The following is a 13,603-nucleotide window of genomic DNA, read 5'->3' on the forward strand; positions in this document are numbered from 1 at the left end:
GTTTTTGCTTGCTTGCTTCTTTCTGTGCTTAATTTTGTATTGATTCGTGTATATATTTATAGATGAATGGGAGAAAGAAAGGCGATGGTTAGGAGTGGGAACCCATCCATCGATCAGCACCAGCATGAAGACGTGCTGCCAATTATGGAGCTTCGGCTTCTACTTAGTCTACTTTAAATAGGAAAAAAATAAAAGCTGGATCCGGAGAGCGTCAGCTCGGAGCAAATTATCATTGAGAACACTCTATTGGATTTAAAATATGAAATTTGACATTAGATATGATGCACACATAGTTGATCATGTATGTTTGATGCCGCTTATGGTACAAGTGTTTAGGTTAATTGGGTTTCATTGGGACAATTTTTTTATTATTTTTTAAAGCATTATTTTAGTAAAAAAATTATTTTTGAAAATGATAAGAAAGCTGAAGCTTGAATATTAGTTATAGATAAAGTTTTTTTTTAATTAGTAATAACATCTCTTATATTTATTTTACATACAACCAAACAGTCTCAAAATATTTACTTTACAATATATTTGCTTTATGTTGTATTTACTTTGCACTTCATTCACTTTATAGCCAACCAAATAGTCCCTTAAGCTAAATTTGACTTCGAAGAAGAATGTAAATTTATTTTATACGCAATTTAATGTTATGCATTTGAATCCAAAGTAATAAATAAACAAGTAATTTCAGTATTAAAATTTGAACAAATGTATATTTTTAATAGACAATTCACTTGGTAATCATACTTAAAAAATAAAAATAATAAAATAATTTGTCACATGTGACATTTAAAAATAAAGAAAATAATTTCTCTTTAACTTAAAAATAGAGAAAATTATTCTTTAAGTAATCCTCGATCAAATTTGTTGTCAAATCGAAACTACAAATTGGATTGAAATGGTATTATTGCGTGCTAAAAAATTTGAGTCAATGGATATTATATTTGACGTCTTAGCAAAATATAAAAATTTAGCACGAATAGATAAAAAAAAATAGGGCCAAAGAATTTTTTATGAGGGAAACCCGGAAAGGGAAAAATTGTAAGGCTTGACCCAATTGCATAATTCACTAGGTAATAAGTTATACAAAAATCCTTCTTCCTTTACTATGGAAGGAGAGGAAAGTAAAAATATCCAATATTTGTACCCAATAATAGGGTCAAATCTAGTCAATATTCTAGAAATATTGATGATTTCTAATGTCTTTTATCGATGATGGTGGTGGTTTTCGGTGGTTGTCGGTAGCGATGATGTCTGGAAAATCTATGAGAGCTCTTTAATTTTTCTCCTCTTCTCTTCTTTTTTTTTCTTCCCTATTATGTGAAGAATGATGGATCTATTTATAATTTTTTTTGGAGTGCATATCATGATTAGTAAATAGGGAGAATATCAAGGGTATTTTGGAAGTGTTTCGATAGACGATCATTATCAACTCCCTCGATCATGTATTGTTTATCAAGCATTTGAGTATCTTAATGATGTCAGAATTTGGCGATCTTGGGCTCCTTGGATTTGTCTTGTCGAACCGCTCGATTGGACTATAAATATGTCACATTTAAGTATCATTTGATCATCCCATTAATGTTATGAATTAGCTTTCAAAGAGGCTTTGGTCATTTGATTTGGACCCGTTTAGACTCAAATTTGGTGTCGCTGGATTCGTCACCTTGAGATGTTTAATTTGAATATAAGCTTGTTGAAATTGGAGTTCGAATGGTACTGATTTTAATTTTTGAAGACTCTAACTCATATTTGCATCTAAATTCGCTCCCAATCAAGTTAATTTTTTGATTATATATTAGATATTTTAGAAAATTTGCTAATTAAGGGTCTGCATATGATGACTGTAACATTTTATAAAGTTGATTGTAAAGTTCAAATAAGAAAAATAATTTAATTATTCTGATCGTAAAAAACAACTTTTCAATATAAAAAGCGGTGAGAACTTGATAAAAAAATAACATTGAAACAAAATTATTACTGTTGGCTAAAAAATAAAGTAGCAAAAAAATCGTCCCAAATAGAATTAAATGATCTCTAAATTAGATAAACTCAACCCTCCAAATAGCATATTGAAATAGTCATCTCTCTATTTTTAAAGGCAAGGAAAGTGGCTGCCACGTAAAATGGAGAAATGGCTTTATTAAAGCATTTCAGGTAGATAACGAGGCGTCCAGCGTTGAATCTAAGATGTTTTTTTTTTCTTTATACTTAGCTCATCTTAATTTCTTAATTAAGAGTTTTGACTATTAATTAAGAAATTTTAAATTTAAGTCTTATGTAATGCACATGTGTGCATGTCTTAATTAACCTAAGTGTCCTTAAAAAAAAAAGTTTTATTTTCTTCCGACAGTCATGCATTGCTGTATTCAGACTTCGTTTGTGACAACTTTCTTACTGCTTTCTGACAATAGCATTTGAAAGCAGATTTTAAAAGTATTAAGAAAACAGTCTCGACCGAAGCCTTAGAAAATATTGGGAGGCGCTTTGTTGAAGGCGCAAATATGAACAGTACAATCTATCTTAGCATATTTTTCTTGCATTTTTTTTCATTGATATGTTTGAATTGAAGTATTTTCAGAAAATTTGTCCATTCAAATATAGATTTTGACACAGTTAAAATTTTTTAAAAAATTATGCTGACTTTGGGTTCATTAAATTTAATTTTAAATAACTTTGTAATAACAAATGTATATCTTCATGAAATGAGTCTAATAAGCTCAAAATCACTCAATTTTTCACTCACATTGTAGAAATTATTTTAAACATATTCGAGTTCAGGGGAAGGGTAGTTTTTGCTGTAATATTTGTAGTTTCTGAAACCAGGTAATTAACTTAATTCTGCATGAATATTCTTGCATTAACCTGCTCTAGTTATGAATTATATATGAATTCTATAGAGCTTGAATAAGTTTAAACAAAAGTATAATTATGGCAGTAGGAGAACTTTTTAAGTAGCTAAAATGTGCATTGGGCTCTGCGGCACTGGGAGAGGCAGCGTCGCGACATTGTTCTCTCTGTTGAGAAGGACAATTTAAGGTAGCGTTGCGACACTTTGCTCTCGAGTTTTGAAGAATCTAAGCTCATATGAAATATTCATGGAAGGCTACGACATAGGAGAAGTGAATGTCGTGGTGCCATATTAAAAATAATGTTTATATATATAAATATCTAAAATTATTTTCTTAAAATCACCAGCCCCCTTACCCCCTCCACCCTTTATCATGGCTCGAGAGGATAGGAGAGAGAAAGATGAGAGAGATTTGTGGGTCGTAGCTCGGGATTCAATTGTTGTGCAAGTTATAGAAATCGTCGAGCGCAAGATAGACTTCTAAACACTTGCATATAATTTTAATTCCAATGATTTTATAATAAGATATGAACAAAAATATATATTTTCTTGGGTTTTTATAATATTTTCATCATGTAACTTTTTATATGGTGTAGTCTGTGTTAATCCGGAGTTTTTTACTATTAGAAATTGAATCTTCACGTATTGATTTTCTAAAGGCTCTACTATTATGTTTTGGCTCCATATTAGGTGCGGAGTGCAGACGGGGAGAGCACCATCTGCATAGATACAGAGTACCAAGAGGTACCTAGTGGTACCCAGCGGTACCGAACGGTACCTAGCTGGATTTTATACTAGTGTGCAGACGGTTCTCCCCGTCTGCACTCTGCACCTAATAATCTCTCGTGAAGATGAGATAGATTCTGACCCCACTTACTGAATACGGGTGTGGGAGGTTGCTTTGTGCTGCTCTGCTCTATTCTAACCCCACTTGTTCTATGCAAGATGTGGTAGGTTAAGAAGAAAGTTATAAGTAAAAGTGAAATTATAAACAGACATCGGGATATGTGCAATATATTCATACATTACATGTTTTTGAAAGTACTATAAATTGAGTACAAATGATCTTTTGAATATATTTCGATAACTCTGAGATCTATGTGTACACTTTGATGAATTAAGGAGGGTCAAGTGTAAAAAATACTTTGATAGCAAGTATATCATGGTATCTCTAATACCTCAGTGAAAGTAAATTAATGATTTCAAAAGTTTCCTTTCTTGAATCAATTAGTTTATACTTTATTGATTACCCTAACATTTGAATAATTTGTTCTTCATATTTTAATGGTATTGTATTTATGATGGGAATGTGAAAAAAAACTATTGAGCTAGTAATACTCATTCTATGATAATTCTCTAATAATTCAAGAAAAGGAAAAGATGTTGTAGACTCATGATAATGTCGGGAGCGATATTTTGAGAATTTTTTTTTTGCAATCTAGTGTTATTTCTTCTGATATATAAATTTTCTATAAACTGAATTATTATACATAAATTTTAAGGAATGAAATCAAAGGATGTTTGGATTGTTGTTGTTCTTTACAAGTTCATTTAAAAAAGAAATTTATTTCAGCTTAGAAAACTACTTTGAATCATAATAATGCTTATGATCTAGAATCTTCCGAACATATTGAAGTAGTGAATCAGAGGGATTATTCTGTTTGGATGCTGAACGCAGCTCATCGTTTGGAGGCAACTAGAATGTGTCACGTCAACGGTACCGAATCGGGTACCGAATTGGGAGTGATGTGACACATTCTGATTGGCCTCCAGACGGCATTCAACATCCGCACAATGAATCGGGATTAAAACAATACTTCTGAAGTTTTGTGATGTATACATCCTTTTGACTGGGTGAAATTTCTTTCTTAGGTTGTACTCTTATATAATCTTGCTATATATTCATCAACAATAATAACATCATTTTAGATAGCTTATGATAATCAACTCCTTATGTTATTCCATAAAAAACATTGTTTAAGATGACTTTCTTATTGCTTCTTAAAACAATTTTTTAGTGCAAAAAATTTAATCTTTGTACTAAAAAGCTACTTTAATAAACCGTAAGAAAGCCATCCCAAATGAAACCTGTCTCACCCATTAGATACTAAAAGAGTAGATATCTTGCTAAGATAAAAGCTTCATTTGGAAAAACTTTCTTCATGATTTATTTTTTCATATCGCGGTCACACTTTCTATTTTGCTGCTATTTTTTGTTGCTTTTAAAAAAAATCATGCAAGAAAACTGTTTTCCATAATAATTAAAAAAGTTAAATTTTTATAGTAATTTTATAAAGCAGTAAAAAAATTATCCTAAACGAATCCAAAGAGAATCCACTATCAACTAATAGAGCATTAGTTGAATAGACAAAATAGAATGAAACTACCATATTATGATCGTTATCAGATGAAAGCAAAGGTTGGTTCAGTAGCCTATAAATTACGGTTAGTTTAGAACAATCCATCAGCAAATTTTCACTTAATTATAGAATGGCTCACCAGAAGTATTTTCTCTTTGCCATTTCCGTTTTGTTTTCTCCACCTTTATCACATTGATCTATGCCAAGTGCTCTCATTTGGTAACTTGCAAATGAAAAATAATTTTCCCTTTCTCTCTGCACCAACCCAATGACCAAAACAGAAAACCTCAATTTTGTTTTATAACTTCAAACAAGCAAAATATGGCTAAAGATTAGATGCATACAACTACCAAACAGTGGTTATTTACACGCATTTTCATCACTGGCAACAGGAACTTCATTAGTTCTGTTGCTAAAGCCATCATGTTTCATAGAAATATATCTTAGACTTCATTTGGATGGCTTTTTTACTGTTTCTTGAAGCAACTTTTTAGTAAAAAATTATTTTTTTATACTAAAAAGCTGTTTCAAGAAGTAATAAGAAAACAATCCCAAACAAAACTTTAACATTTACGACATTAAAGTCAGGTTTATTTCTAACCTGGTTTTCTTTTATGTAAAGTTCTTATTCTTCAAGAAGATGCAGGAAGTTATGCTTTGCCTATGAATTCAACATCGAACAAGAGAGTTGAATCCGGGGGAATAATGCAAGTACCTGAAGCAAACAAAACCCAGTGAGCAGAAAATCTCAGTAATGAAGCTGATGCAGAGGAAGTGAGATTTACGTTGAAGCTCATTAAGCATTTTAAACTAATTTAGATGAGGTTGTCATTTTCTTAATTTGTTTTGCTTCTAAGTTCCAGCTCAAGCATGGACTCCTGAATCCTTGATTTTATTTTTATGAGAATAAAAAACAATAAATTATAAAATATGTGATTTTCAAGGATGCCAACAAGCAAGTTAGAATTAGGACTTTGTGAGAATGTGCTGAAGAATAATGGTACAAATTGGTAGTTTATGGAGTTTAAACGAGTTCTACAGTTTGATGGTGTAATGATTAACAATTAGCTTTCTTAGGATTCGTCTGGGACAGATTTATTATTGCTTCTTAAAGCAGCTTTTAGTACAAAAATTTTAATTTTTCAACAAGAAAGCTTCTTTAAGAAGCAGTAAAAAAGCCATCCCAAATGAAATCTTATTCTTCATTGTTGGTTTCAACTCCTAATGAAAATGGTTAACAGAGTGATGTTTAAATCAAATTCATTGAATAAATCCAAAGTTGTAATCATTGTTTTTCATTCCCCAGATGAAGGAGATTGCAGTTGACATTGTGGAATCATGGAAGATAACATTCTTTAGCTTGATTAGATTCTGGAATTCATTAAAGAATATGCCATGAAGCTTGTATTTTTGGTAGCCTCAACCTGCGTGCTTAAACATGTAAGAAAGCAGACAATATAAGCAAAGCTAAACAATGGAAGCATGAGAAAATCAATGGCTATTTAAGTTCAACAAAGTAACCAGAAGAAAACTCACCGTAAATGGAAAAAGGAGGAGGAAAGCTTACCTCCTTTGCAACCTGCACCTCTGATCCCGTATCCAAGTTCTGGAGGAAGCTTCAATGTGCGCTTGCCACCTGAGGGGAAAAATGGAAACGAAGCACTTGATCATCACAGTCAATGGTGGAAAATTAATTAAAACCTTGCAGTTGTGTTTATACCCGCAAGCATTGGAGGGATTCCTTCACCACCTAAAATACCCTGATCCCATCCTTTAATCACCTGTGAATAGTGAAGAAAGAGATAGGAGAAGCAGCTAGATAACAAGTATTGCAGTTACGGAGGAAGGACAAACTAGAGTAGAAATGATTCAGTTTCATTAAAGAATCTTACTGATACAGAGCAATGTTTTTGTAAGCTTAAAAAAGACATGAGCTGTCATGCAGCTGGACCCTTACATACTTGAACGGCCAGAACTGCTTGAATTGTTATTAATGTTCAGCTGAGATTGCTTCTGCAGGAGTGATGGCTGCTTCATTACCACAGCCATCATGAGATTGGTTATTACCTTCCCTCGAGCTAACAGAGCAAGGATAAATAGTTATCATGTCTCGAAGTTCTACAAAGCGCATGGTTGTATTATGAGAATGTCAACCAGTTGGTTGTGAGAGCCGAAAGTAGGACAAAAAATTCTGTCTAGTACATGCATTATATAATGAAATGGTAGTCTATCTCTATATGTTTGATTGCAAAATGGAAGATAGCATTATTGGTGCTCAGTGCTCACATAGCAGAGATGTTATCGCAGTGAAGTGTCGTCGGTTGATCAACTAGACTTTGGAATTCTTGGATAAGTTAGCAAAAGTCAAGTGATGTCGGTGGTGGCGGGGTTCACTACTCGACCTCTGTAGAAGATCTTGCAATGGTGTGTCGTTTCTTCACACTTTAGGATATGAGTGTTGCAAAGATAAGAGTAAAACCCTGTAATGAACTTGTGATTGGTGTTATGACTTGCCCAATCTGCAGTAGAATAGCTATAGAGAGATAGAGTAACTCATTTTATGGGTAGTTCAAAGTCCATGGCTTCTTTGACGAAGCAGCGTAGGAGCATGAGCTGTTAAAAGTGGTACTCAAGGGATTGATGTATATGTTGGCAAAGTTGATTGATGAAAAATGCTAAATCTCATCAATTTGTATTAATTTTTTAAGTCATTTTAAAATTTTAATTTTGAATACATATCTAAACCTTCTTAAGGAGCATAAACACTTATAATAGTAATAATCATAGCATCAATAATAATCTTTACAGCTATAATTCTATCTCAAATTCTATTAATTTTTATAACATTATCTTTTAAACTCTTATCTATAATCACACCATCATTTCTAGTACAACTCTTGTTAGAATATAATAATTTAAATCCTAAACTATCAATCTCTATAGTTTTCTATCCAACTAATTTAGTTTCCTGAATGGGTAAAATATTATCTTCATATAAATCATAATATCTATTAATTTCATTAATATGCATATAAGGGAACATATATTTTAAGATTCTATCCTATTTTAGTGTCATGGGCTAGCTTCTTTACTCACATCCATCAATAATGTGGGAATCCTTGCCTATTTAACACTGCACTCGGGCACCGATGTAGGGGCCCTTACACAATTATCACTGTATTCAAGCCATACAATGTGTCGCTTCCAGGGAATGCCCTAGTATTAACACAATGTATTAAATGATTCATATCATGATTATTTGATAAGTTTTACGTTGGTTGTTAACTACCTAATGCAACTCTCCACTTTTCTTATCCAAGGCTTCAGACCTAGCAATGACGGTGTTTAAATCAATATGCAAATATATTCACTTTATAATGCATTTGAAATACCCATATATCCTAAATACATGCAAACAAATACAAAGGGTAAGTTCTTATATATACTTGTTACTTTACAGTCACTTTTACAATACCAAGTAGATAATCCCTAAATGTAGCAACCTTGTATCAAAATGTCCCCATCTGTAGAAACTCAAGCATAATGGATGTAAAAATCAAGAAGAATGCCATGCTTAATTACAAGAAGCAAAAATGCCCTACCTCACCAACACCAACTCGAAACGTGATCGGCTTCCCTCTATCATAGCTACTATCGAACACCTTTCCATTCTCCAATCTCCCCACATAGTGCGCCTTCCGCATTAACAAAACTTCATCTTTTTACGGGAAAAAAGAAAATTTCTTAAGAGAATATTTGTCACTGAGCAAAATCGTACTTTAATGAGAAGGCCCTTGGATGGTCCAACGCCAGATCCAACTACCCGGTCGCAGAAGGCGAGGCCAGAGGGAGCAACCGTGAGGAGGCAGTCCGGCTCCGCCGGTCTTTCGGCCGCAATGGCCGAAGAAGGAAGGATAAGAGAGGAGGGATCGAAAACGGAGGCCAGGCACAGGCCGGCAATGGAGAAGGCTGTCTCTCTCCGCCGGAGGATCTGAGATGAGACGGTAATGATGGTTTTCTGTGGCCGAGGTTTAGCTCCGGGGGTTTGAAGTAGTGTTAGGATTGATGACACGGAAATGAAGGTTATTATGGAGATCTTCTCGTCTAGGCTTGAGCCGGAAAAGAGCCGCACTAGCCGCGGCGGCAGCTGACGAAGCGGTAGTTGAGCTCATTTCTCCGGCGATGTGCAGTTTGTGCATAAAGATGGGTCACTCATTTGAGTGGCAGAAGCCAAGCCCAATCTTATCACTGCACGATAAAATTTTGATGCTTAAGGAAAAAAAAAAAAAGAAAAGAAAACCAAAAGTTTACATCATACTTAAGAAAATAATTTAACTCATTGCATATGTAATAATATTGCAAGTTAAATCATTTTTTTTGTAAGTGTCGCTAAACAAAAGAGTATCATGAGTTACTATTGATGTTGCACACAAATACTATATCAACAAATATGAATACGAGATATTTCAGAGATGTTAGTACATAAAATAGTTATCAAGATGACACAGCATTTAATTTATTTATATAATATTTAGATGTGATTTAATAAGAGCCAATTTATGAGCTAAAATTAACCACACAAACTGAACCAATATCATACTACAATGGAAAATACCATACATAAAGCATGTGTACAAACAAAAAATCACAAATGTCTAGCTAGTTAGTGCCCTCACTAAGGTCTCTGTGATATGTCATTTATTCTCAGTATGTAGTAATTTGAGACATGTAATAGATGAGCTCGTAACTAGTTTGGCCGTATAACACCACCAATATCCTCATTTAGTTCATGTGAAACTTATGATTAAGTCATTGTTGTATATAATATGAACGCGAAAATAAAATCAAATGTGGCATCCCAATGCCACTCCATGTATATCATTGGAATCGATCCTTATAACATACAAAGTTGAACTAGAGTAAAATAAGGAAATGGTGTGAATAGTGTGTTGGACTATAGAAGGATGGCCAATGTTGGTAGTGAGTTGTAATGGCTTAGTTATATGTACCGTGAGATGGAAATGCATATGGATATATGGAATGATGAATCTATATAAATGTCGATGGTTATGAGCCTATCATCAATGAACCCAATATCACTATTAATGTTGCATGCCTAATACTTTTCTCTTGGCCTTCTTCCTACTACCTAGTATCCCTAATGTGCAAGTATCTTTGTATGCTATAATATAACTCCTTGAACTTAATTATTACATGCTGAATGGGATTGTTGTCCTCTCTCCTAAAATTAGGATAAAAAATTTCTTGAACATTCAAGAAGTGATCATGTTGTATAAAAGTTCAATATTGTATGATATTTAAAAAAAATATAATTGTGTATTATAAATTTTGAGATATAACATTACTCTTTTTCTTGGGTCTCTAGAATAATATATGCTTGGTTGATTGATTTAGGTCTTGAGAAAATACAAAAAAAAAAAAAAAAAAATCACGATTAAACCGTCTAAGGTTATGTTCCTTGTCTTCATTGCCTTTTTGACCAATGATAATGAATGCTTGTTTGTTTACCTAGAATGCTAGTACTAGTACAATAAAAGTACTTCTTACTTATTGTTTGAGTAAACCGTCAATTTCATCCATATAGAGCTTAACATTACTAGGAGACCTTCTTGAACACATTTTTTTCTACCTGAATAATGATGAAAAAAATAATTATTTTTGAATCATTAGATAAATTAAAATAGTTTGATTTAAGATAAAGAATACTTATGTCTCAGACTCTTTATATCGAACTCTCTCAGGTATAACATATGTAGGACCGATCTATCAGTATACAAATGTTCTTAAGACTATACATATAAACAACCAATTAAACGGATACGATTGTGTTTTGTTGGCTCCTTCGACTCCTTAGTATAGGTGTGTTAAAATGAGACCTCTAGAAAGTATGTGAGGAATACTTTTAATTCCTTAAGAAATGGTAGATGTTGTAAATGTAGCTTTGATTCAAATTGCATGAAATTCTTTTTCATATATTAGCCTATAATTTTATAAGAAGTAATACACTTAAACCATATATCTGTTGATTAAGATGTCTTTAACTCAACATGACAATAATGTGCAAACATGATATGTGATATGATCCTAACTAGTTGTACAAGCATCAACATTCCCCTTGCTGACTAGATCAACTCAAAAGGATTTGGAAGCCATGCCAGATAATTGGTTCTCATTTGGATTTATACATGTGGGCTCTGAAAATCTTTGAAATTCTTGGTCCATTTTTTGTTAATAATATTTATTATGTGATAAAATATCTACTTATTAGCATTTTTCCTATAACACAATAGCAAGTGATTGTTTCATGAATAGTGAAATATATTAAAATTATCTCAAAGTCATCTTAAATATTGTCGATGTGCAACATATAGGAAAATTTCTCAACATCGATAGACTATACTTACATGTTTATCTAAAATGATACACTAATGTTGTGTCGATGAAACCAATGAGAGATTAAATCATTTAAAGTTTTAAGAAACCATGCTTATATCTTGTTGCAATTAGACTTTAAAACTATCAAAATTAGTGTAAATAGACCGACAATAATAAGTAACATCCTTTTGTATTTACTTACCTAAAAAATCCTCATCAATGCTTATAATTGCTAGACAAACATCCAACATGCTATAGTAGATCCAAATGCCACATGACTATGCCTTACAAATGGTCCAAGTCATTTGTCAAAATATATGTCCTCCATTAATGTGTTGAGTGAATGACATTAGTCCAAAACACCAAAAAAAGACCTTGATGGTCTTCCCTCTAACATCTATGACATTCATGTATGAAACCTATATGTTAAACTTGGCTTCAATATTGCTGATAACCTTTCTCAATTTAAAATGAACCTATTGGCGAATGCTATGTAGTATGAAATAGCATATGAATTTTGAATTGCACTGATGGTGGAGGCTATCATTATAAAATGTGTGCATGTGTGTTGCTCGCCCAAACTTGATATTTTTCATACTCACCTAGTTACTTTCTACGACTTGTAAAAAGTGCCACAAAATAGAGAAATTATTATGTACAGACACTGGACCATCCAGAAGCGAATCAAAACTCACCACATCTGTAACACCCCACAGTACCCCTAAATAGCACGGGGAGTATTACTAACACAATTATAACAATTTCATCATAAATATAATTATAAACATGTCCTCAATTTATCATTGAACATTTGATATATCTTTTAAAACCTCCAATAATTCTCATTCATCTTGTCTAACGTAAGCAACTTTAAATTTAAAGTTCAACATAAGATACTTACAGAGCCACTACTAAAAACCCAAAGTAATGCATGTCTAATTTGCTTTCATACCTAAAAAAAATGTGTGCACATAATATTTAATTTTTTACCATTAAATGAAAATATCTTACACTCTACATTATTGTTAATTAGTCATTTGTTCAATGCAAAATGAAGCTCATTCTTCCTTGGAAAACACATACCTTTTGACTTCATTTGAGATAGCAATTGACCATTATTTTTTTTTAATATTTTCAAACAATTAGCAAGAACATTTTGAAAAATAAATTTAGATTTCATTTGGGATAGCTATTGGACACTATTTTTTTACAATTTTCAAAAATATTTTACATTAAAAAATTACTTTAAAAAGTAATTAAAAAATTTATCCCAAACAAAATCTTAATTTCATTTTTGAATTACTAACCAAGAAATTGGAATTCTGTGCCATAGGCCCATAGATATGGAAACTCCTTGGGATATTTCCATGGCTTGATTAGGAACAATTATTTGGTCCGGTGAACGTACGCTCCTCTACGTTCGGCCACCAATGTTATAACGCCACGTAGCATGAAGAAAAGTCGCCGACCCGACCCGCTGTGTTTTGGGTTTTCGCACGTGTTAAAATTTAAATGGCAAAAAAAAACGGAAACACTTCGAAGTGCGACGCTACACTTTATTACGGAGTTTCGAATCCCTGTCTTCGTCACTGTTTACTTCGTTGTTTCAGATTTCCAGCAAATCCTTCGGAGTTCTCCAGCATTTCCTTCGTAGTTCTGCAACATTTCGTTCGTAGTTCTCCAGCATTTCAACTCGTAGATCTTCGTATTCTCCATTCAAAAACCATCGCTGATAGAATGCCTGAGGTTCGAAACGATTTACCGAAAAAGTTTGTTTTTCTCGTTACTAATCTAAAATTACCGACTTTTAGGGTTTATGGTAATCATAACTGGGTTAATTCCCAAAACTCGGTACACATTCTAAAACTCGGTACACATTCTAAAACTCGGTACTAATCGGTATTCGGTATTAGGTTATGTTCGATTTTATCGGTATTTGATGATTAAAACTCGGTAAACGTCGTTACAGGTTGAAACTCGGTACACATTC

General features: G+C 32.8%; 1 protein-coding gene across 1 annotated transcript; it reads right to left on the reverse strand.

The window, feature by feature from the left end:
* Nucleotides 1–5,228: 5,228 nt before the first annotated feature.
* Nucleotides 5,229–9,467, reverse strand: LOC110104829 (peptidyl-prolyl cis-trans isomerase FKBP13, chloroplastic-like). The gene is given in 7 exon segments (XM_020834097.2): nucleotides 5,229–5,472; nucleotides 5,819–5,932; nucleotides 6,785–6,853; nucleotides 6,938–6,998; nucleotides 8,820–8,912; nucleotides 8,996–9,259; nucleotides 9,261–9,467. Coding segments are annotated over 6 exon segments (708 nt in total). The 5' UTR covers nucleotides 9,417–9,467; the 3' UTR covers nucleotides 5,229–5,472; nucleotides 5,819–5,867.
* Nucleotides 9,468–13,603: the final 4,136 nt, after the last annotated feature.

Source organism: Dendrobium catenatum, unplaced genomic scaffold, assembly GCF_001605985.2.
Source record: "Dendrobium catenatum unplaced genomic scaffold, ASM160598v2 original_scaffold_268049, whole genome shotgun sequence".
Lineage (NCBI taxonomy): Eukaryota > Viridiplantae > Streptophyta > Magnoliopsida > Asparagales > Orchidaceae > Dendrobium > Dendrobium catenatum.